The sequence below is a fragment of the Heloderma suspectum genome, chromosome 5 (genome assembly GCF_057233095.1).
Source record: "Heloderma suspectum isolate Gila_16-S chromosome 5, 16-S_ref, whole genome shotgun sequence".
NCBI classification, from domain to species: Eukaryota; Metazoa; Chordata; class Lepidosauria; order Squamata; family Helodermatidae; genus Heloderma; species Heloderma suspectum.
In genome coordinates, this window is record NC_139462.1 from 104,254,768 (window position 1) to 104,277,154 (window position 22,387).

At 43.6% G+C, this 22,387-nt stretch overlaps 1 protein-coding gene across 4 annotated transcripts in view; it reads left to right on the forward strand.

The window, feature by feature from the left end:
* Positions 1 to 18,991, forward strand: part of ARAP2 (ArfGAP with RhoGAP domain, ankyrin repeat and PH domain 2) — a 165,651-nt gene extending 146,660 nt beyond the window's left edge. For 2 of the 4 annotated variants that reach the window (XM_084856963.1, XM_084856962.1), the window contains exons 29-33: positions 2,003 to 2,085; positions 9,249 to 9,284; positions 9,971 to 10,034; positions 13,857 to 13,988; positions 15,550 to 18,991. In XM_084856963.1, coding sequence (XP_084713089.1) covers positions 2,003 to 2,085; positions 9,249 to 9,284; positions 9,971 to 10,034; positions 13,857 to 13,988; positions 15,550 to 15,888 — 654 coding nt within the window. In that variant the 3' untranslated portion in view covers positions 15,889 to 18,991. Of the gene's footprint in view, positions 1 to 2,002; positions 2,086 to 9,248; positions 9,285 to 9,970; positions 10,035 to 13,856; positions 13,989 to 15,549 lie in introns of those variants that run through there. The other 2 variants (XM_084856964.1, XM_084856966.1) reach the window with 2 other exon arrangements.
* Positions 18,992 to 22,387: the final 3,396 nt, after the last annotated feature.

Sequence of the window (22,387 nt, forward strand, 5' to 3'; positions counted from 1 at the left end):
GAGTGGTGAAGTTATGGTATCGTGCTTAAGAGAATGGAGGGACTGCCATTAAATTGGGTTCTACTGTTCTTGATTCCCAATGGATAGCTCCAAAAAGAAAGCCGCATAAAGGTTTATGGTAGAGAGTTTTCCATGTCCTTAAAAACAGGGTCAGTGTAGGCCTCTTCTTTTTAGTTATAGTCTTTCACCAGTATAGGAATTCACCTTAGAGTAGGGATGGCAGAGAATTCCGCCACGGATCTCGGTGAGGCCGAATGCCAGTGCATTCGGCCCCCCGAACTCTGTGGTGGAACGGCCTGCCACTCCCCCGCCCCCCCGCAGATCCCCCCTGGGGACGAGACTTACCTGGGGCGGATCTTCCGGGCGGCGGCGGCAGCTGGTCTTCCGACTGGCTGCCGCCATTTCCAGTCTTGTTAAAAAAAAAAAAAAAAGTCATAGGCTACGTAAATCTTTATGTAGCCTATCATGGCTGGGTGGGTTTAAAAAAACAAACTAACACGACGTGATAGGCTACGTAAATCTTTACATAGCCTATCATGGCTGGGTGGGTTTAAAAAAAAAAAAAAACCGCGTACACAAATGGTGGCAGCTTTGGCCGCCGCCATTTGCGTTCCTTATTTTTGGTGTCTTAGTCTACGTAAATATTTACGTAGACTATGACGACGAAAATAAAGGGGAACGCAAATAGCGTAGCGAGCGCTATTTGCGTCCCTTTTTGATTCGCCGTTTTAGCCTACGTAAAGATTTACGCAGGCTAAAACGGTGAATCAAAAAGGGACGCAAATAGCGCCCGCTACGCTATTTGTGTTGCCCTTTATTTTCGCCGTCATAGTCTACATAAATATTTACATAGATTCAGATGGCCAAAAATAAGGAACTCAAATGGCAGTGGCCATAGCCGCCGCCATTTGCGTACGCGTTTTTTTCCCCCCCAGAGCCCTCCACGGCCGGAAATCCGGCTGCAGACGGCGCTGGGCTGGGCCTGGCCGGCTGCTTCGCAGAGCTGCCGCGGAGCACAGCCGGCCATCGAGGATTCCGGGGGGGAGGAACGGAGCGCCTCCCCCCCGTCGAGGATTCGGGGGGGGGACAGAACGCCTCCCCCCCCATCAACATAATTTGCGAAAGGTAAGTCACTTTCGTACATCCCTACCTTAGAGGAAAGTGTTGGCTCGTCAACTTTTCTGCGGCTTTACTTATTGAGTGGTTTAAAAGTATATGAAATAAATAACTTAAATTCTCTGGGCAGCATACAATACGTTACAAACATAAAATACAAACAATAAAACGATGAATAAAAACAGCACATCATAAAACCAAAATAACATCAGCAGCAAAGAGTAAAAGCACTCCAGCATATAAAACCAGCAGCAAGAAAAGTACAGTTGTCTAAGGACACCAAAAAGAGTTCTTAAAATGCTTGGGAAAATAAGGTCTTCACTTAGTACTGAAAAGACAATAACATAGGTGCCTGGCAAGCCACTCTGGGGAGGGGTGCTACCACTGAAAAGGCATGTATACGAACAGCAGTCACCGCTGTTTTACTGAACATCTCTCTGTACCCTGTGGTTCGTATGATTTTGAATAGAAGTTGTGTGTTCATTGGCTATCCTAGCCTCCATGAATTTTTCTTTGTCTTGGCAACTTCCAAGATAGTATTCTTATATTTCAGGGTTCTCCATTTCTTCCTTTTTGTAATTTTTTTCAATATCTTCAGTCATTACCTCCCGAAATCTCACCACCATACAGCTCCCTCTGTCATCTTTTCTACAGTAACCAATATAGGAACAACAACAGCAAGAAGATTCCAACTTAACTGCATCCCAGAGACAAATAATTGCCATTTTACATACAAATAGAAAAGGCAAGCAATTTGAAATTAAGTGGCCTGTAATGATATAGCGAGACAGGATAGCCAAAGGATAAGCACATATGGGTACTTTGCTGTAGCGTTCCTGTTTGTATATTTTCAGTCCACTGATTTAGTCATTTCTGAACTCAACAGAGTAACAAGCCTGAGAAAGTGCTGCCAGTCAAATCGCTGAGACTTTATCTTGGAGTGAAGAAAAAATTGAAGCCACCAACCAAGTAAGAAAGAAGTCGAGAAAATTATTTATTTATTTGTTGCATTTCTGTCTTGCCTTTCCTCCTAAGAGCCCAAGGTGGCGTACATGATCTCCTCCTGTTTTATCCTCACAACAACCCTGTGAGGTAGGTTAGGCTACCTCACAGGGTCAGTGACTGCTCCAAAGTCACCCAACTGGAGCTTCATGGCTAGAAGTGTTGCTTTCCTGATGACCAATAGCAAAAATAAAATAAAGAAGCAAATCTATATTCATCCTTTCTTCTGCGTCAAGTTACATCCCCATAATATTTGTTGTTCTTTGGCCAAAGATAGTCATTTGTTCTGTTTTAATGCTTCTGTGTTCAGAAATTACTTTATTGAATGGCCTTTTCTAATCTCAGTGTGGTTTCTCTTGTGGGTTATACTGGTTATGTGCTCAAATTGTCTCGGCATATCTGACCTGAATTCTAGTGATAGGCAGATATTCCTATAATACCCAGCAAGAAAGTCAGCTAAGAACAGGGCCCTCAGATTGTCTAAACCAGCTTTACCCAACCTGGTGCCTTCGAGATGTTTTGGACCTCAACTCCCATCAGCCCCAGCCAGCCACTGGTCAGGAATGCTGGGAGTTGCAGTCCAAAACATCTGGAGGACATCAGGTTGGGGATGGCTGGTCTAAACCATGTTTGCAGTGGTATTAATCCTCCATACACCCTCACTGAGAGGAGGAAAGGGGCAACTGCTACTCCCCACACCTTTCCTCCTTCTCCCTGTGGAAGGGATGAAAACTCAGGCACCAGCTTCTCTCATTATCTGGTGTGCGATGTAGCAGTTGGTGAGAATAGTTTCGATCATCTTCTCACTGAACAACCAAGAGTCCCACCCTTGCCCTCATTTGGCCTCTCTTAATGTTGACACTGAAGGTCACTGCCTGTAAGCGTTACTATTGGCATCCAAGCCAGGATTAAGGGGTCTTTACCTGGAAGTGCCCGTCCCTGTTCTTACTCCGGGTGGCGCTATTTGCTTTCCTGGGTGAAGGAGACAGAAGGCTATGGAGGACTTGGCAGTATTCAGATCAAGGGGATCTGAATGTGGGCCGCCTTATAGAATCATAGAATAGCAGGGTTGGGCCTACAAAACCATCAAGTCCAACCCCCTGCTCAATGCAGGAATCCAAGTCAAAGCATCCCTGACAGATGGCTGTCCAGCTTCATCTTGAATGCCTCCAGTGTGGGAGAGCCCACCACCTCCCTAGGTAATTGGTTCCATTGTCGTATTGCTCTAACAGTCAGGAAGTTTTTCCTGATGTTCAGCCGGAATCTGGCTTCCTGTCGCTTGAGCCTATTATTCCGTGTCCTGCACTCTGGGATGATCAAGAAGAGATCCTGGCCTTCCTCTGTGTGACAACCTTTGAAGTACTTGAAAAGCGCTATCCTATCTCCCCTCAGTCTTCTCTTCCCAAGGCTAAACATGCCCAGTTCTTTCAGTCTCTCCTCATAGGGCTTTGTTTCCAGTCCCCTGATCATCTTCGTTGCTCTCCTCTGAATCCTCGCCAGTTTGTCCTCATCCTTCTTAAAGTGCGGCGCCCAGAATTGGACACAGTACTCAAGAGGAGGCCTAACCAGTGCTGAGTAGAGGGGAACTAGTACTTCCTGGGCTTTGGAAGCTATACTTCTATTAATGCAGCCCAAAACAGCATTTGCCTTTTTTCAGCCATATGACATAGTTGGCTCATATTCAGCTTGTGATCGACAACAATTCCAAGATCCTTCTCGCTTGTAGTGTTGTTGAGCCACATCTCCCCATCTTGTAACTGTGCATTTGGTTTCTTTTTCCTAGGTGTAGAACTTGGCATTTATCCCTATTAAACTTCATTCTGTGGTTTTCTGCCCAGTGCTCCAGCTGTCAGGGTGGAAACTGAGCCGATAGAACCCCAGAGCAGTTCTGATTCTGAGGAGGAGCAGCAATCCGTGGGAGAGGAGCCAGCTCATCCCTCACAGGCACAGCAGCTGGCAGAGATTCCTCCTGCCAGCATTCCTGAGATAGATAGTGATCCTAGCAGTGAGAAAGTGCAGGAACGGGGCTTGCTTGACGCTCGACGCAGACGCAAAGAGTGACAAGCAATGGAGGGCACGGAAAGGAGGCGTAGTGCCCATTTGGTGCGCAAGCAACGGCCGCCTCCTGTGGACTCAAGGGAAGGAGGGAGGATCTCTCCCTAGCCCATAAGTTCAGGGTCTTCAAGTGGCTCTCCTTCAAATGGGGATCAACTGCCTACTCGGCGCATAGGCCACTCTGCTGTTCCTTGCTTAGTCGCTGGTGATTAGCATCTGAAAGAGTCATTAAGTTGTAAAAGGATTAAAGCCTTGAAAAGAATCCTTTCATCTGTGTCTTGAGTTGGCTATTGGAGTCTACTGAAAGAGGCAGCTAGGGCGCGTCCTGACACCAGCCTATCAAGATCACTTTGAATTCCGTTTCTGTCTTCCAGGGTATTAGCTACCCCACCCAATTTTGTGTCATCTGCAAATTTGATCAGCATTCCCTGCACCTCCTCCTCCAAGTCATTAATAAAAATGTTGAAGAGCGCTGGGCCCAGGACTGAGCCCTGTGGTACCCCGCTCGTTACCTCTCCCCAGTTTGAGAAGGTCCCATTGATAAGCACTCTTTGAGTCTGATTCTGTAGCCAACTGTGGATCCACCTGATTGTTGTTTCATCTAGCCCAGTTTGAGCTAGTTTGCTCGTCAGGATATCATGGGGCACTTTGTCGAAAGCTTTGCTGAAGTCGAGGTATATGATGTCCACAGCATTCCCACAGTCCACAAGGGAGGTTACCTGATCAAAAAATGAGATCAGATTCGTCTGGCAGGACTTGTTTTTGACAAATCCATGTTGGCTTCGAGTAATCACGGCATTGTTTTCAAGGTGCTTACAGATGGATTCCTTTATGATCTGCTCCAGAATTTTCCCAGGGATTGATGTCAGACTGACTGGTCTGTAGTTTCCAGGTTCCTCCTTTTTACCCTTTTGAAGATAGGGACAACATTAGCCCTCCTCCAATCATCTGGCACTTCAGCCATCCTCCATGATTTCTCAGAGATAATAGACAGTGGCTCTGAGAGCTCTTCTGCCAGTTCCTTTATTACTCTAGGATGCAGTTCATCTGGCCCTGGAGATTTGAACTCATTCAAAGTAATGAGGTGTTCCTTGACCATATGCCTATCGATCTCAAGCTGCAATCCTGCCCTGTACTTTGCTTTTGCCAGGAGGGTCATAGACCCTCTTTTGGTAGAAGACTGAGCCAAAGTAGGAATTGAGGACTTCTGCCTTTTCCTTGTCATCTGTTACCGTTTTGCCATCCTTATTTAATAGTTGAACCGCCATTTCTTTCCTCTGTCTTTCACTATGCATGTATCTGAAGAAAGCCTTTTTGTTGCTTTTAGCATCCCTCACTAACCTCAGCTCGATCTCAGCTTTAGCCTTCCTGACACCATCCCTGCAATTCTGTGCTATCAGCCTGTACTCTTCCTTTGTTGCTTGTCCTTCCTTCCACTTCCTATATGTGTGCTTTTTTGTTTTCAGATCATCTCTAAGCTTTTTGTGAAGCCACATTGGCTTCTTCTGTTGTCTTCCACCTTTTTTTCTTGTTGGAATTGTTTGTAATTGTGCCTTTAGAATTCGCTTTTTTAAAAACTCCCACCAATCTTGGGCTCCTTTTCTCATTAGAGTCACTTGCCATGGGACCTTATTTATCATTGTTCTGAGTTAATTAAAATCGGCTTTCCTAAAATCCAGGGTACCCATTTGGCTACCCTCAGCTTTTGCTTCCTTTAGAACCAAGAACTCAAGTATAACATGGTCGCTTTCCCCCAGAGTTCCTGTAACTGCTACTTTATCCACTAAGTCATCTGTTGGTTAGGATCAAGTCAAGGATAGCTGATCCTTTAGTTCCTTCCTCCACTTTCTGTAGGAGGAGGTTATCAGCAACACAAGTCAGGAATCTCTTGGAGGGACCATGTTTTGCAGAATTTGTCTCCCAACAAATATTGGGGAAATTGAAGTCCCCCATTACTACTACATCATGCTTCCTTGAAACATTGGCAGTTTGCTTTTCAAAAGTTTCATCCTCGTCTTCTCCTTGATTGGGTGGCCGGTAGTAGACTACGACCACCATATCCCTTTTATTCTTTGCTCCATTTATTTTAACCCAGATGCTCTCGATGGGGCTACCAAGCTCATCCTCCTGTATTTCTGTGCAAATATATGCATTTTTAACATATAGTGCAACTCCACCTCCCTTTCTGTTCCTCCTATTCTTTTTGAACAAGTTATATCCTTCAATTGCTGAATTCCAGTCATGGGAGTCATCCCATCAAGTATCAGTTACACCTATTAAGTCATAATTTCTCTCCTGTATTAAGAGTTCAAGTTCGTTCTGTTTGTTTCCCATACTCTGGGCATTAGTATATAAATATTGAAGACCACATGCTTCATAGTCTGGCTTTCTTCCTACGTGTTTGTGAAGACTATTATTGGGCGCTCTTAGATCTGTTCTCTCTGTTGCGGTGCATGAGCCTTCGTCCATTGTTACCCCCAAATTTACATCTCCCTCCCCTGTAGGATTCAGTTTAAAGCCCTCCTGATGAAGTTCTTCATGCTGTGGCCAAACACATTCTTCCCAGCCTTTGTGAGGTGCAAAACATCGCTTGCCAACAGTCCATCTTCCAGAAAGTATAGCCCGTGGTCCCAGAATCCAAATCTCTCGTGCTGGCACCACCTTCGTAGCGTAGTGGAGTATTTTTCTTTTCCTTTCTATCCCTCTTCTAACTACTGGAAGGATGGATGAGAAAACTATCTGGGCCCCAAAGTTCTTGAGTTTCCGTCCCAAAGCTTCAAAGTCTGACATGATATCTTGGTAGCTCTGCTTGGCAGTATCATTTGTTCCCACATGGATGAGAAGAAAGAGATACCTGTCAGTGGGCTTCATGAGTGTAGGCAGCCCTTCAGTCACGTCTCTAATTCATCCTCCTGGGAGACAGTATACCTGACGAGTGCATGGGTCTTCGTGACATACTTGGGTTTTGATCCCACACAGCAAGGAGTCTCCCACTACTACTATTCTTCTCTTCTTGTTGTTGTAGGCCTTGGTTTCATTGCCTCTGATTGACTGACCTTCAGCCTCTTGCTTGCTCTCATGCAGGTTCCCCTGTAATTCTTCCTCTGCAGGCTGTCCTCCAGTCTCATCCTCAAGTAGCTGGAAATGGTTCCATAGTTCCAATGCTTCCGCTAGTGTAGAGTGGCTTCTAGTTCTTCTGCTCCTGTCACCCTTTTCCAAGGAGTATCCTCTACTTCATTTTTCCTCACCTCAGCATTTTCCTCTCCTGCCTCAGCTTGCTGTTGCTCTTCTAGCTTCTGTTCTTCACTTTGCTGCTGTAGTTCCACCGTTCTGTCCAAGAACTCTTCGTGTTCTCTTATTCCCTGGAGGGTCGACACTTGCCGCGCCAGTCCTCTTACTTTTTCTTCCACCAGTGTGATCAACTTGCACTTGTTGCACATGTAGGCCATGTTGATCTCAGGCAAGAAAACGAACATTGCACAGACCTTGCAGGTCACCACCACTGGAGAGTCTTTTCCTTCCATAGTCTATTCCCTCTTTGTTTCTAGCTTTCTGATTGTACTGGAATAGCCTGTGCTTTGTCCTCTGTTCATTGGGGGTTAAAAACTGAGTCCCACACTTCGCCTTTGTCTCCTGTTCCAGTGCAACTCCCCTGGGCAACTCCTGTTTGCTCTCCTTGTTCACTCGCTCTGATCACTCGCTCTCTGGGAGCTTGCTTCCTTGTATAGCCCCTAGACCAGCTTGAGCAGCTTCCTCTGCTCTGCTCTGCTCAGCTAGGAGACAGGAAACAGACTGAAACTTCTTGCCCACACAGCTGCTGGGATTACTCAGGCCACACCCCCTCAATTCAATTGGAGCTCTCAGGAGCACATGGGGAGCACACAGTGACTCAGAATGGAAAGGACAGCCCCCTGGGCTTACTCCAGCCCACTCACCACTTTGCCTTTGTCTCCTCTTCCACTGCAGCTCCCTGGCCAACTTCTGTTTGCTCTCCCTGTTCACTTGCTCTGATTGCTCGCTCTCTGGGAGCTTGCTTCCTGGTAGAGCCTCTAGACCAGCTGCAGAAGCTTCCTTTGCTCTGCTCAGCTAGGAGGCCTCCTACAGATAATCCCTCTCTGGGTGCTTCAGCTCTGTCGTGGTGGTTAGAGCTGAGAAGATGCTCTTGCTGCTGCTGTTTGGGCCAACCAGCATCACTGAAAATGCTGGTGCCAGTGTAAGATTAACCATAGCGCTGAGCCTAAACAAGAGTGGAGAAGAGGGGGCAGAAACCCTATCTATGTCGGGTTTTTCTTGGGAAGTTAATCCATATTCAGATATTCTTCTTGCCCTGTTGCAAGGGTTCCGGCTGGCTTGCATTTATAACTGTGAGCTTTCCCTCACACCTGCAACCTGTGAGTTGGGTTAGGATGAGAAAGAGCTGTTTGTCCAAAGTCGCACTAATCATTGAGCAGGGGCAACCTTAAATTTGCCTTAATGCTGTCTAGAGCAGAGGTAGGCAACCTTTTTGGGTCGTGGGCATATATCACAATATGAGGAACTGTCCTGGGCACCACCACAAAATGGCTGCCATGGGAGATGTGGCTAATTGCAACGGACAAGTAACTTGCTCAAAAGACTGACTATAAGGCACAGGTGGGGTGTGATCCCCAAACACACGAAACAACTCCTTTGAATGCACAGTTTTCAGCACTAACAGAAACCTATTTCACAGCAATCCCAGCTGCCCGTAAGAAAATGTGTTAATTTTTTGTTTTAAATGGGAGTGGTAGGGCACCTTGGTGGGCACCAAGAAAGGTGTCCAGGGGCGTACTAATGCATGCGGCTGCCACATTGCCTAACCCTCATCTAGAGCAGATGCATATGGCAAACAAGAAGACAATTAACACAGAGCCCTCTGTAATTTGATCTTAACTTTCTGTATGACTACCTTAAATTTACTGTACTGTTCTGAGCACTGAAGTAACGATTTGGCTTTCAGAAACTTAACTAAATTCCTGAGTGTACTCCTCCCTGTATTTGTTAAGTTCATACACAATAAGTGTGTGTTAATGGTTTTTGTGGTTTTGTGTTTGCAGTTGGGGTCTAACATTGTATTCTGAAAAGCATCACTGGTAAGTGATTAGCATGAAAACGGTTTTCCCCTCCTCCTTTATGTCTGGAAATGTATGGCCACGCTTGGTGGCAGTGGTTGTTAAAGTTGAAACTGTAATGTTAGGTAAACAAGTTAATATTTCCTTGCTGAAAGACTACAGTTCAGGAAACTATCAGTGATCGGAAGTCATGAGATATATCACACGTGTGTTCACATGAGTGTTTTTTTCAACTGGAGTCTGTGGCTTCCATGTGTATATATGTTTTTATGCATGTATGCATGCATTTAATTAATATATGGCATACATGATGCTATCCCGTTTTAGCCTCCCAACAATGTAGTGAGGTAGGTTAGGCTGAAAGAGAATTACGTGTCCAAAGGAATTCATGGCTAAGTAAGCAGATATCTGAGACCAGGTCTTGATTAACTACAGGATATGGCTCTTTTTTCCTCCTAAGAAACTTCAAAACTGAAAATTGTTAGGCTTTAATGATACTGTAAACTATCTACTGAGCACGTTCAGTAATGAGTTGTTCAGATTAAATCCATGTCTACCCCACACTCTTTATTGTTGTTTAATTTCTTCTGAATAATGAGGGATTTGTGGCTACACATTTTTTTACCATCAAACTAACTGCAACCTGATTGGCATGGCATGTCTATTATGTCACTGGAACTGAATTCATGTTTATGTATACCTTCTAGGCATTTATGTTGTGATGGACAGGAGTCTCAGCAGGAATGGCTAAACAGCATTTTTATTGCACAGGTATTCTTTTCTGTTATTCATAGTAGCTTTTCTCTGAGCTCTTGAAAATGCATTTGAATTTTCATGCATGTGTAATTTTATTTATTTATTTATTTATTGCATTTATAGCCCGCCTTTTTTTCATCTTGCAAGGAACGCAAGGCAGCTTACATTATCCTCCTCCTCTCCATTTTATCCTCACAACAACAATGCTGTGAGCTGGGTTGGGCTGAGAGTCTGTGACTGGCCCAAAGTCACCCAGTGAGCTTCCATGGCTGAGTGGGGACTAGAACCCAGAACCCAGAACCTGAGTGGGGACTAGGCCCCAGTCCAACACTCTCACCACTATACTACATTGGCTCTCTTACTCTCCACTCTTACCGGCACATAGTAATACATGTTTATACGTTTGTGTGTGTATGTATACACACCCACACACTCATTTAAGCAAAAAATAAAACACAAAAACCCATACCTTTTCAAAATTCAGTATGAATTGCCACTTACACATTAAGACTTTCCTACATAAACAGACAGCTATCAGCTTAATTTAATTCTTCAGAATATCCACAACCCTGTTTATGTAATATGTCCTTCTTAATCTGAGTTATCCCATATTATTTGGCCAACTAGGTTTAAAGTACCTTTTCTTAGCACCTACCTCTTTTATTTATTATAGCTGAGCATCGAAAAAAACATATCAACACTCAGCTGTAATCAGCACTTAGGTGTAAAGGTGTTGTGTAGCACCTTGAAGAATAACAAATTTATAAACTTTCATTTCATCATATGAATTGTTGATAACACATACATTTGACCTGTACTAGTTGATGTATTATTGAGGGAACCCCAAAGCCCCTAACTTTGTAATGATTTTGAAATGAATATATGGCAGTTCTGTTAATTTGAATGAATAAACTTTGGGAATTTGAGAAGCTGCTGTGGGCACCACCACAAAATGTCTCCCATGGAGGATGTGACTAGTCACATAATGGCTGCCATAGGGGGCTAGCTAGTCAAAAGTGAGCTAAAGAGGTGCTGGGGAGAGAAATAATGAGGCTAGAGGCTGGGCGGGAGGGGGAGATAGCAAGGCAAAGGGATCAATGTGAGAGAAAGAGCAAGGCTGGAGGCTAGCAAGGGAGAGAAAGAAGACTGCTCTAACATTTTACAAGGTTTTTATTTAAAAAATTGTTTCAAGGGGGCAGGGAGGGGAGAGCTTTGTGGGTCCCTTTGGAGGTCTCTGTAGGTGCCATGGTGCCAATGGGCGAATGTTGGGAACCCCTGTTTTATATCACAAAACTAGGATGTGTAGAATGTTTCTTGAAATCAAGTCTTCTCAGAACAGTATCCTATTTGCCTCATTAAGAGAAGCAACTGTTAAGGAAACAGCCACCCAGTTGGGATGTGGAGTACATCTCATGGGGATTAACGTGAGTAGTGTCAGAATGAATAGGTTCACAGGCTACTGATAGTGGTAGCATAAAAATCACACTCATTGGTAGCTTAGCAATTTTGCTTGGATCCTGTTGACACAAGATGATGAGAGAAAAACTCTAGAGACAACGGTGTGAAATGTAACTCGGTGATCACACCAACAAGCTGAAATGTCGCCCTAGGGAGGCAAGCTGTAGCTCTGAAGTATTATAATTTGGTGGATAAAAAATGCATTTGTGTGCGTGCAAGTTTGTGTTCCTTTTTGTTCTCATTTGGGCAAGACTTCCATTTTCTGAAGGAAGCCTTCTTTGCCTCTAATAGTTTCCCTGATTCTGCTCATTAACTGTGGTGGCAACTTCTTGGACTTGGCTATACCTTTCCTGACCTGCAGTATACATTCTAGCTGATATTCTATTCTTGTGGTTTTGAGTAACCTCCAAATTTTCTGGAGACATAACCCTGTTGTCTTTTCCTTTCAGTTTCCTTTTTACCAGTCCCCTCTTCTCTTTTCTTTCTTTGAATCCAAAAGTGACTGTCCTGGACTTCCTTAGCCATTGTCCACTTACATTTACGTTGAGTTTAATGAGCTGTGGTCACAGTTTCCAATCAGTTCCGTGATATGTCTTGCATCGGGTACTGGGTGCCACTTAGGATTGAGTCTAGGATTGCCTCCCCTTTGGTTGGTTCCATGACCAACTGTTCTAGGGCACAGTCATTTAGGTTATCTAGAAATGTTGCCTCTTTACACACATTAACCAATCTATGTGAGGGTGATTGAAGTCATTCATTACTCCAACACTTTCTCCTTTGCATCCCTGTATGATTTCATTCTTCATCTCAAGATCACCCTGATTATTTGGTGTGGGGGGGATGATAACATGCCCCCACCTCAGCACTAAATTGTTTTCAGAACTTTGTATTGCCACTGAATGTGATTCTGTGGAGGAGTTTGCCCCATATGAGAGTTCTACTTTTCTTTGACTCATTGCCGTATTTGATGTGCAGAGCAACACCACCCCCACTATGTCCTTCCTATAGGGCAGGCATCGGCAACATGTGGTCCTCCATGTTTTTGCCAATAACTCCTTCACCATCATCCTTCACCACTGGCTATGGCTGATGGTTGTCATAGGTCAAAACATCTGGAGGGCTACGATTTGCCCACTCCTGCTATAGAGTGTTATCCAGTGATAACCGTATCCCACTGATGCTTTCCATTCCACCAGACTTCTGTTATACCCATTATATCTATGTTCTCCTTTAAAGCCAAGTAATCCAACTGGCCCGTCTTTGCTCAGAGGCTTCTAGCATTAGCCCCCATACAGAGCACACCTCTCCAAATATCTCTGGCTTGTGCATTTCCCCATGAGTCCTTTGACCTCTTTGGCTGTCTATCATGTCCTACTGTGTGCTCATTGCCTAGTTCTACCACATGCCCATTTGGATGATAAGAAACTTTTTCACCCTCACCCTCTGGGGATCCTCTGGGGATCTTTCATCCTGAAAGAGATGCTTCCCATCTCCTATTGGCTTTCTCCCAGGGTCAATTTAGAAGCAGCTCTGCAATTTTTTGATGTTAATCACCAGTGATCAATAATGAGCATGGGAAGGGGCTGTTGAGAGAGAGTGAGAGAGCACTAGACCTACCTACTAGAAGGCAACATGCTGCTACTATTTCAGTATCACTCTGAAAGAGGCTTTACACATGAACTGATGTACACATGTAGGGCTCCCGCCACTGGAATAGGAACCAGAGCCCTGGTCAATCAGGATTCTTGTCCTCATGAAAGGACCCTTGTGCATATACATCTGTACATGAGTAGGGCCCTCCTCAGAGTAATGCTGATTACACTTTGGCTTGGGGCATGGCCAGTGTGCATATCAACACCTAGGGTAGGAGTGTTGAACCTCTTTCAGTCTGAGGGCCAAATTCAGTTTCAGAGAACCTCTCGGGTTGCATCCAGGGCTCAGTGGGGCCAAAAGCAAAAGGGGCAGTGCCCAAAATATATGCTTGAATATCTTACTGCCAGTATCTAAGCCTTAGGAGAGGCATTTCAACCTTTTAGAATAGGGGGGAAAAACATGCAGAAGCTGGGAAACCACCAAACCATCAGCAGTTGGAAGAAAGGGGGTGTGGCCATCTGGAGAATCCTGGAGGGCCAGATTTGGCCCGTAGGCCTGAGACTCAACATCCCTGATCAAGGGGAAAGTGCTAGCTGGCTTGTTCTCAATATTCCTTTCATGTGTTTGTTACTGAATGGCTGAAAAGGACTGCTGAAGTAAGCATATTTCTGTTGTCATATTTAAAAATACAGCCATGTTCTAAAATATGCTATTCTTATTGTACACGAAATGGTTTGCAGTTTGTGGTAGGGATGTCAATGACATAAGTCAAGTCTTCTTCCATAGCACAGTAATATCTGTCCACCAGATGGAAAAAGAAAGCAATCTATTGCGAAAAATCCAAAAATTGGTGGCTTGCCTTTAATGCCAATCCAGCATGAAAGAAGTACTCCAAAAGCTAAGGCCAAGACATCAGAGGTAGGTTGCTGGCTAAATTTGGTGATCAGCATTGGTGTTGCTCTTTTGTATGTGTAATACTTTGGTGATAATTAGAATGTAGCATAGACCAATGTAGTTACACACACCACATTCCAACCTATATTAAAAAGAAATTTAATAGTTAAAATGGCATCTATAAACTGAAGATGAAGCAAGATAATATACAGACTAAATCTATTCTCTATGAAATAAGCTCTGTATATTATTATTATTATTATTATTATTATTATTATTGAATTTATGGTATAATATATTGATGTAAGTTTGTGAAATTTTTGTGAGATTCATGTAACTTCATGGGAAATCATAAATAATTGTTTATTTTTGTCATTTTTTTATTAAGCAAAAGTCTCAACTGTGGGGAAGCATCCATTAGAATTAAAGTTATTGTACTTCAAAGGCCCTAACCATTCTTTTCTGTGCTATATCACTGCTTATTCCCAACAGAACAAGGCAATTCTTGAAATGTATATCCTAGAATTGTACTAAATAGTTGTAGTGGTAAATTAAGCCTCCTCTGGAATGTAACCGACATATATTTCCATTATAATGTTGTTTGACTTGAAGAAGGAATTGGTTGGAACCATAGCAACAGAAGCCTACTTGCATTCCTGCAGACATTTAAGGTCCAATGGGATTTGTCTCTTCAATGTATGTGTCTTCCAAGATGAATCTTAAGCTCCCACTAGGAGTACAGTTGTGTCTTTTGAGTATAAGTATTCAGTTCTATTTCTAGGCGAGGTAGGGAGAAAAGAAAATTTATTGCTCTATCTTACCCATCCACTCGACTAGAAATCACTGAAAGCATATGGGGACACAACAGATGGCATGTCTATGTGGATATGGTTCATTTTTGAGTTGCCAGTTTGGGAATAGAGAAGAAACTTTTCATATGTGATGAATGATAATGCTGATAACATAAACTTCTATTGACTTTCAAATGTTTTAATTCTTTGGCTCTGATTTCTCTGTCTGCTCTTCTTTTTCCATGGCCCTTCTCTCTGGTCTTTGTGTACCGTTCTCTTCCATAAACCCCAAATTACGTATTCCATTCCCTAACGACATCCTTTCTCCCTTAGTGGCCCATCCCTAAAAGTGGAGCTCTTTACCACAAGATGTTCATCTGAATCCTTCTTTTACTGTTGTTCTAAACTTACTTGACATTCAGCTTTTCACTCTGGCATATTCAAACTCTTCTGTCCTTTTCGTGTTCAGATTGGAAGCCTGAGGGGGAAGAGATTGCATCTTTCTGTATGTCATCTAGTTTCTATAGACACTTGGGAAATCCATAACAGTAATAATACAACCTTCTCCCTTCTCGTTTCACATCCAGAAAATGGAGGGGGGGTATACTGGATCTCACCCCAACATTGACATTAATGGGGAATAAAGCTTTGCTTATGCGAGAGAGATCAATTAATTGTAGAGCTCTTGCACATTCAGCAAACCCCTAGGTTGATGGCCACTATTGCTTTAAAAGAGAGGAACATTAGATAATTATTCAGGGATTTTTATGTATGCAATTCAATTTCTTATTCAGAATTCAAGACTTGAATCTGAAAGTGACTTAAGTGAAGACAAGAAGAGTTTAAAGGAGAAAGTCTCGCGGGTAGCTCAGTGTTTGGAACGCAAGGAGGACAAAGCCCGAAGCCATGCGAGAAAGCATCGAAGCCTGATCTGTTTGGAGGACATGGCTGAAGATGTTGTTGACTTGCACCAAAGACTTTACAAGGAATCAAAGTCGCCAAAGAAAAGTGAGGACAAAGCCAGTCGGGCTCACTTGGAATCTGATAAGCAGCTTCCAGCGAATGTTATTCAAGAACTCCACACTGTCCTTCAGAGGCACCGAGCCCTCCATGAAGAAACTTCAGATTTGTAAATCAAGGAGTTGATTGTTCTGGGAAATGAAATAGGTTGTCTATGTACAGTGTACAGACCATGAAATGTATTTATAAGTAAATGTTGATCTAAAAGAAAATGGGTGCTATCTACTAATCCGGGGACAAGTGTGGTTATGGCAACATCTGGGTATTGTGAGTGCCACACTCATTGCTTAGACTTATGCTCCAAGACAGTGATTGCCAACTTCCGAAGCCCAGGTGTGGTAGCGGGTGGCAAAACCTTGCTGCCCAAACAGCTCAGGGGCTGGACATTTTCAGCTTAAAGTACAGGAAAGATGACATGAGGGTGAAAAAAAATATTCTCACTCCCTCTAAGAGATGGGTCTGCTGCTGCTACTACTCCCTGTGGCTCATGTACACATTTTGAAGACAACTCAAGGACAAAAGAAGATGTGTCGGCGATTCCAACATACGTTGTTCTCCCCCGTATTTCTAATCCTGGTGGGACATTGGCAGTGCGCTATAGTCTTGGAAATAATCATGTTGTGAGGCCTGGAGCTGACCATCCTTTCTCTAAAACACTTTGTAGCCTTGCACACATACTGTCAAGGTGGATCGCACCAGGATGCCTAATTTGAAGCATTAACTGACAGCTGCTTAATAAGCTGCAATCCAGTAAAGCTCTTCATGTGCATCTCCCTTTGTCTTGGGGTTTTGTGTCCTTCCTCTCTGATTCAGAAGTGTGATTCCCACCCAACCGCTGTTTCTGTAGAGAGCACCATTCTTCACACAGCAAACAGGACTGCTGCCTAAATACCAGGGTTTGGTGAAAGAAACATTGATGTGCCAACCCTAGTCATAGTGTACAACCATAGTGTAACAAACAACTGTGGCACATTTTCTTAAAGCTCTGAGAAATTTGATATATGATTTGGCAGTTCAAGGAGGGGGGACTGATCCAGAAAGCGTGGGCTATGCACTTTTATGCACCGATAATGCGCTCGATCACTGTCATGGATTGCAAACCTGTCCACAAGCATGAATGATCCCACCAAACTCCATAGAGTGATTTGACTACTAAGAGTAACTTGGAAGTAATTAATGTAGTATAATGAGCCGCTATGCACTACGGTATTAAACTGTAAAATACTGGCCTACACAGGCGGCAGAATGCAGTGGTAGAATCCTGAGATTGTATTGCACATTGCAGCACTTTAGACAATAGGTGTCAGAGCAATGTGTTTAAAAAACAACACAGGCCTCACTGCAGATAGAAAACAAGCATATCAGGGGAAAGGTTCTACTCCATCCCACTTTCTGCTGTGCTAGGTTTCTACTTGCAGGGAGGTGTTTTGTTTTGGGAGGGGGCCCACTCCCTGACATCATCCCCCCTCCAGGGCTGGAACAGTTCCCCATACCTGGATGTAAATAGTGCTATTGCATGTAAATAGAAAGGTGGAAAACAAGCATTAGCTGAGGCATTGTGATGCTACGGAATGTTCATGAGCATTCCAATTTCTAAGGGGAAATTATCAGTACAATTAACAAAGCATCTTCTAGTGGGGAAACCTACATGGATAATTTCTGCTACTGAAAATTAATGTTTAATTAACTAAAGTCTTACAGTGAGGCCTATCTAATTGCCATCAGCATATGTTGTCATAAAACAATGAAGAATGGCAAGTGTACAGAAGTGAAAATGTCCTTCTGAGTTGCATGGTGAGCTGGGGGCAGGTTGCCTTTCCCCAATATCTTAGTAAGTAAAGTCGGTGGCCATTTTTAATATACCTGTACTTAATTTCTGATAAAGCGACTGCTCTTCTGCTATCTCTGCTCTAGTATCTCACTTGTTTCTCATGCTGATTAGCAATGAATCAATTCAGTGCAAAAATGAAAGCTGGCATTTTATAAGCAAAATCTGTATATTGTAGAGTTTCTCGGGGGTTTAGTTATAATTTTCCCCTGTGCATTTTTAATTTCTAAAACGTCTACTGGAAGATAAGGCTCGTATCAGAGTGAAAAGGGCAGGAAATTCCTTCCATTACAAGACATGCCTGCCTGGGCCAAAAGAGCAGTGCCACATCTTTGTCCCTGTGCTACCTTGGTAGCAGTGTCATGATGTGATTGTGCATCAAGGCTGCCTTCTCTGGTCCAGTTCCTTGCTAACACTTGCTCTGGTGAAGAAGTTTTGAAATGCAATGGGATGGATCCAGATTTCAGCCTGTGCATCTCAGCTAGCTGAAGCAGACCTCCCCATGGCAGCCCCTCCAGGCTCCCCCGAAATACCACACAGGGCTGGGGGGATCCTGCTAAGTGGAATGAGCTGTGGTGTGTGGGAAAGGGGGAATCCCCCAGAATTGATGGAGGCATTTTCCGTGAGCCGATCAGTATATGTGAAAGGGAGCTGGGAAATGGAAAAGCTGCTGAAAGAAGATACGAAAAGTTTCAGGCAATGTTTATTGTTATTTATTGTATACCATTTTGTTGTTGTTGCAAAAAAGCCACCAAGGTGGTACACAACAATTGAAAACCATAAAACCAAAGGCCATTAAAATAGATTAAAACAATTTAATAATTTAAACATAATTTAAAAAGCTAGATTAAAGAGATGTATTTTCTTCTTCCTCTACCGCTGCTCAAGAAAAGGTGGGACACACACTTTGGGAGAAATGGACAGTGCCAGCTTTCTCCTTGCTGGACTCCTGTAGAAGTTGCATGAGCTTAGAGTCTGGCACATGTAGTAGCACATTTAGAGTTTGCTGAGTGAGCCAGGTCATAATCTTTGATACAGATCTGCAGAATGAAATCAATGGAAGCTGTGCAGGAATCGGGCTGAGTTTCGATGTACAGTGCTAGGTTCTTGTGAGTGCTGAATAAATAATAAGTATTAATATTAATAGGATCTAAGAATGTTGGAACAGATGATATTTTCATTGAATTAAATGGAAGTCTTACTTTGTTTTACTGACGTACAATTTTGTTACCTACCATGAACCTTCAGGATGGGGCTATAAGCCTAAAAATATAATAATGATTGTAAATTTGTGTTGTATATTATGAAATGTAAAGCAAATTTCTGGAGAGTAAATAGTATTTTATTTTAAACCGTTTCTGTTCTCTGCCATAAAAGGATTGATAGTTATGCTGGAAGTCTTTTTATCTACTGACATAAGTCAATAAAGTGGGCTGTATGCATTATTAGTCCTACTTAGAGTAGCCCCATTGAAATGAATGGGATTTAAGTTAAACTAACATTGCATGCAGCCCTAGTTGTCATAATGCACTCGTCCTTTTAAGGCTTTTGTACAGCATGTGATGAAGCAAGATTGGCTGTGACTAGAGTTATTAGTGGCTGATTGAACTGATGTCAGAAGCTCCTTGATAATTTCTTGCCCTATTAGAATCATAGAATAGTAGGGTTGGAAGGGTTGGAAGGGGTCTACAAGGCCATCGAGTCCAACCCCTGTCAATGCAGGAATCCAGGTCAGAGCATCCCTGACAGATGGCTGTCCAGTCTCATCTTGACTGCCTCCAGTGTGGGAGAACCCACCACCTCCCTTGGCAATTGGTTCCATTGTCGTATTGCTCTAAAAGTCAGGACGTTTTTCTTGATGTTCAGCCAGAATCTGGCTTCCTGTAACCTGAGCCCATTATTCCGTGTCCTGCACCCTGGGATGATCGAGAAGAGATCCTGGCCTTCCTCTCTGTGACAACCTTTCAAATACTTGAAGAGCGCTATCCTATCTCCCCTCAGTCTTCTCTTCTCAAGGCTAAACATGCCCAGTTCTTTCAGTCTCTCTTCATAGGGCTTTGTTTCCAGTCCCCTGATCATCTTCATTGCCCTCCTCTGAACCCTCTCCAGCTTGTCTTTATCCTTCTTAAAGTGCAGTGCCCAGAACTGGACACAGTACTCCAGATGAGGCCTAACCAGTGCTGAGTAGAGGGAAACTAGTACTTCCCGGGATTTGGAAGCTATGCTTCTATTAATGCAGCCCAAAAGAGCATTTGCCTTTTTTGCAGCCACATCACATGGTTGGCTCATATTCAGCTTGTGATTGACAACAATTCCAAGATCCTTCTCGCTTGTAGTGCTGTTGAGCCACGTATCCCCCTTCTTGTAATTGTGCATTTGGTTTCTTTTTCCTAGGTGCAGAACTTGGCATTTATCCCTATTAAGTTTCATTCTGTTGTTTTCTGCCCAGTGCTCCAGTCTGAAGATCACTTTGAATTTTGTCCTGTCTTCCAAGGTATTAGCTATCCCACCCAATTTTGTGTCTTCTGCAGATTTGATCAGTATTCCCTGCACCTCCTCTTCCACGTCATTAATAAAAATGTTGAAGAGCACTGGGCCCAGGACTGAGCCCTGCGGTACCCCGCTTGTTACCTCTCCCCAGTTTGAGAAGGTCCCATTGATAAGCACTCTTTGAGTCCGATTCTGTAGCCAACTGTGGATCCACCGGATCGTTGTTTCATCTAGCCCACTTTGAGCTAGTTTGCTCATCAGGATATCATGGGGCACTTTGTCGAAAGCTTTGCTGAAGTCGAGGTATATGATGTCCACAGCATTCCCACAGTCCACAAGGGAGGTTACCTGATCAAAAAATGAGATCAGATTCGTCTAGCAGGATTTGTTCTTGACAAATCCATGTTGGCTTTGAGTAATCACTGCGTTGTTGTCAAGGTGCTTCCAGATGGATTGCTTTATCATCTGCTCCAGAATTTTCCCAGGGATTGATGTCAGACTGACTGGTCTGTAGATCCCAGCTTCCTCCTTTTCACCCTTTTTGAAGATAGGGACAACATTAGCCCTCTTCCAGTCATCTGGCACTTCACCCTTCCTCCATGATTTCTCAAAGAGAATAGACAGCGGTTCTGAGAGTTCTTCTGCCAGTTCCTTTATTACTCTGGGATGCAGTTCATCTGGCCCTGGAGATTTGAACTCATTCAAAGTAATTAGGTGTGTTCTGTAGGTATGCAAAGGGCTGCTGTAAAGAAGGGGTGGGAATCATAGGATGTTGCCAGGCAGATAAACCATTGCCCTGAAAACCTGATTAAGCCACTATTCCTAGCTATTGAAGCCCTACCCAGAGCATGCAGCAGTGTTAAGGCATTCAAGTGAACGTGTGAGGGCTCAAAGTGAGTACTGGCACAGGGTCGTGCACACTGGCTCCATCCCCTAGATCTCCAGATGCGCTGGCCCTGCCCCCCTCTGTTCAGACCTTACCGTGTTGAACATGAGTAGAACTCTCCATGCAATCATAGACCTGCTTTATCAGGGTTCTTGATCCTGCATGTTGCGTTCTCATGTTCAAGTGAAGGTGCATAGATCTCCTGTTCAGACCTTGCCAGTTCAACGCAGCAAAGTCTCAACTGAGAGACGTAGAGGGGTGGGGCCAGCATATGGAGTGCATCCAAGCACCCACGTTGAGCCCTTGTGCATTCTTGTGAACACCTGAGCAGGGCTATTTTTAAATTGCAATCCTATACATATCTACTCAGAAGGCAGTCCCACTGAGTTCAGAATCTGTAGTACATGCTGGATGGAAGCCAAAGAGCTACTTTAGGCATGCCCAAAGGTTCGGATGTTCCCAGTGCAACTGTTAAGCCTTTTTTAATGAGCTGATCCCTGTGATAAGTCCAAAACTCCCTTGGATGTGCAAAAAACCTAGTCATGCGGTACTTTGGTGCCAGGCTCATATCTTCACCCCTTAAAAAGAGCCAGTGTTCTTAATTATTCCTGTTTTAATTCTGAACTGAGATTACCTTATTTTTGCTTACAGTCATTACTGACTTGGTACTAAATGGTGTTTTTGTTAATACCATATGTTTTCCCTTGTAAATTATGCCTTGGTAACATAGACGATAATCCTTTTTACCCCCTTCTAATTCTCAGCATTTACTCACCCAGGACTGCAGATTTTTTTTACATCTAATCATTATGAGTAAATTGAGGTTGGTTCATTCCATATATGAATATGTTTAATGACTTGTTTTCTTTCCTGCCTTTATTTCCAATATGTGCCAATTTAATTCAGGTCTTCATTATTTCCAGTATGTGCCAGTTTAATTCAGGTCTTCATTATTTTGCTTGGTTTAATATTATCAGGAGTCTACAATGCTAAACATGCTTACAAAGGAGTAAACTGGGTGTGTGGAACGTCAGGCCCACGGGCCAAATCTGCCCCACCTGGGGTCGCAATTCGATCCTCCAGTGTTCCCCAGATGGCCATGCCCCCTTCCCCTGACTGCCAATCATGTGGTGGATTCCTGGCTTTTGCTGAGTCCCTCTCCCCCCATTTGAAAAGGTTGAAATGTCTCTCCTACGGTTTAGTTATTGACTGTGAGGGCTTTAGGGTAAAATATTTTGGTATTTTCGGCCCTGCCCTTTTTTTGTCTTTTGTCCCGCCCTCCACTGGAATGTGGTCCCCGAGAACTTCTTCAAAATTGAATTCAGGTCCTCGGCCTGAAAGTAGTTCAATACCTCTGGAGTAAATCCTACTAAACTCTGGGGATTTAATCTCATCCTATCATGGGCAT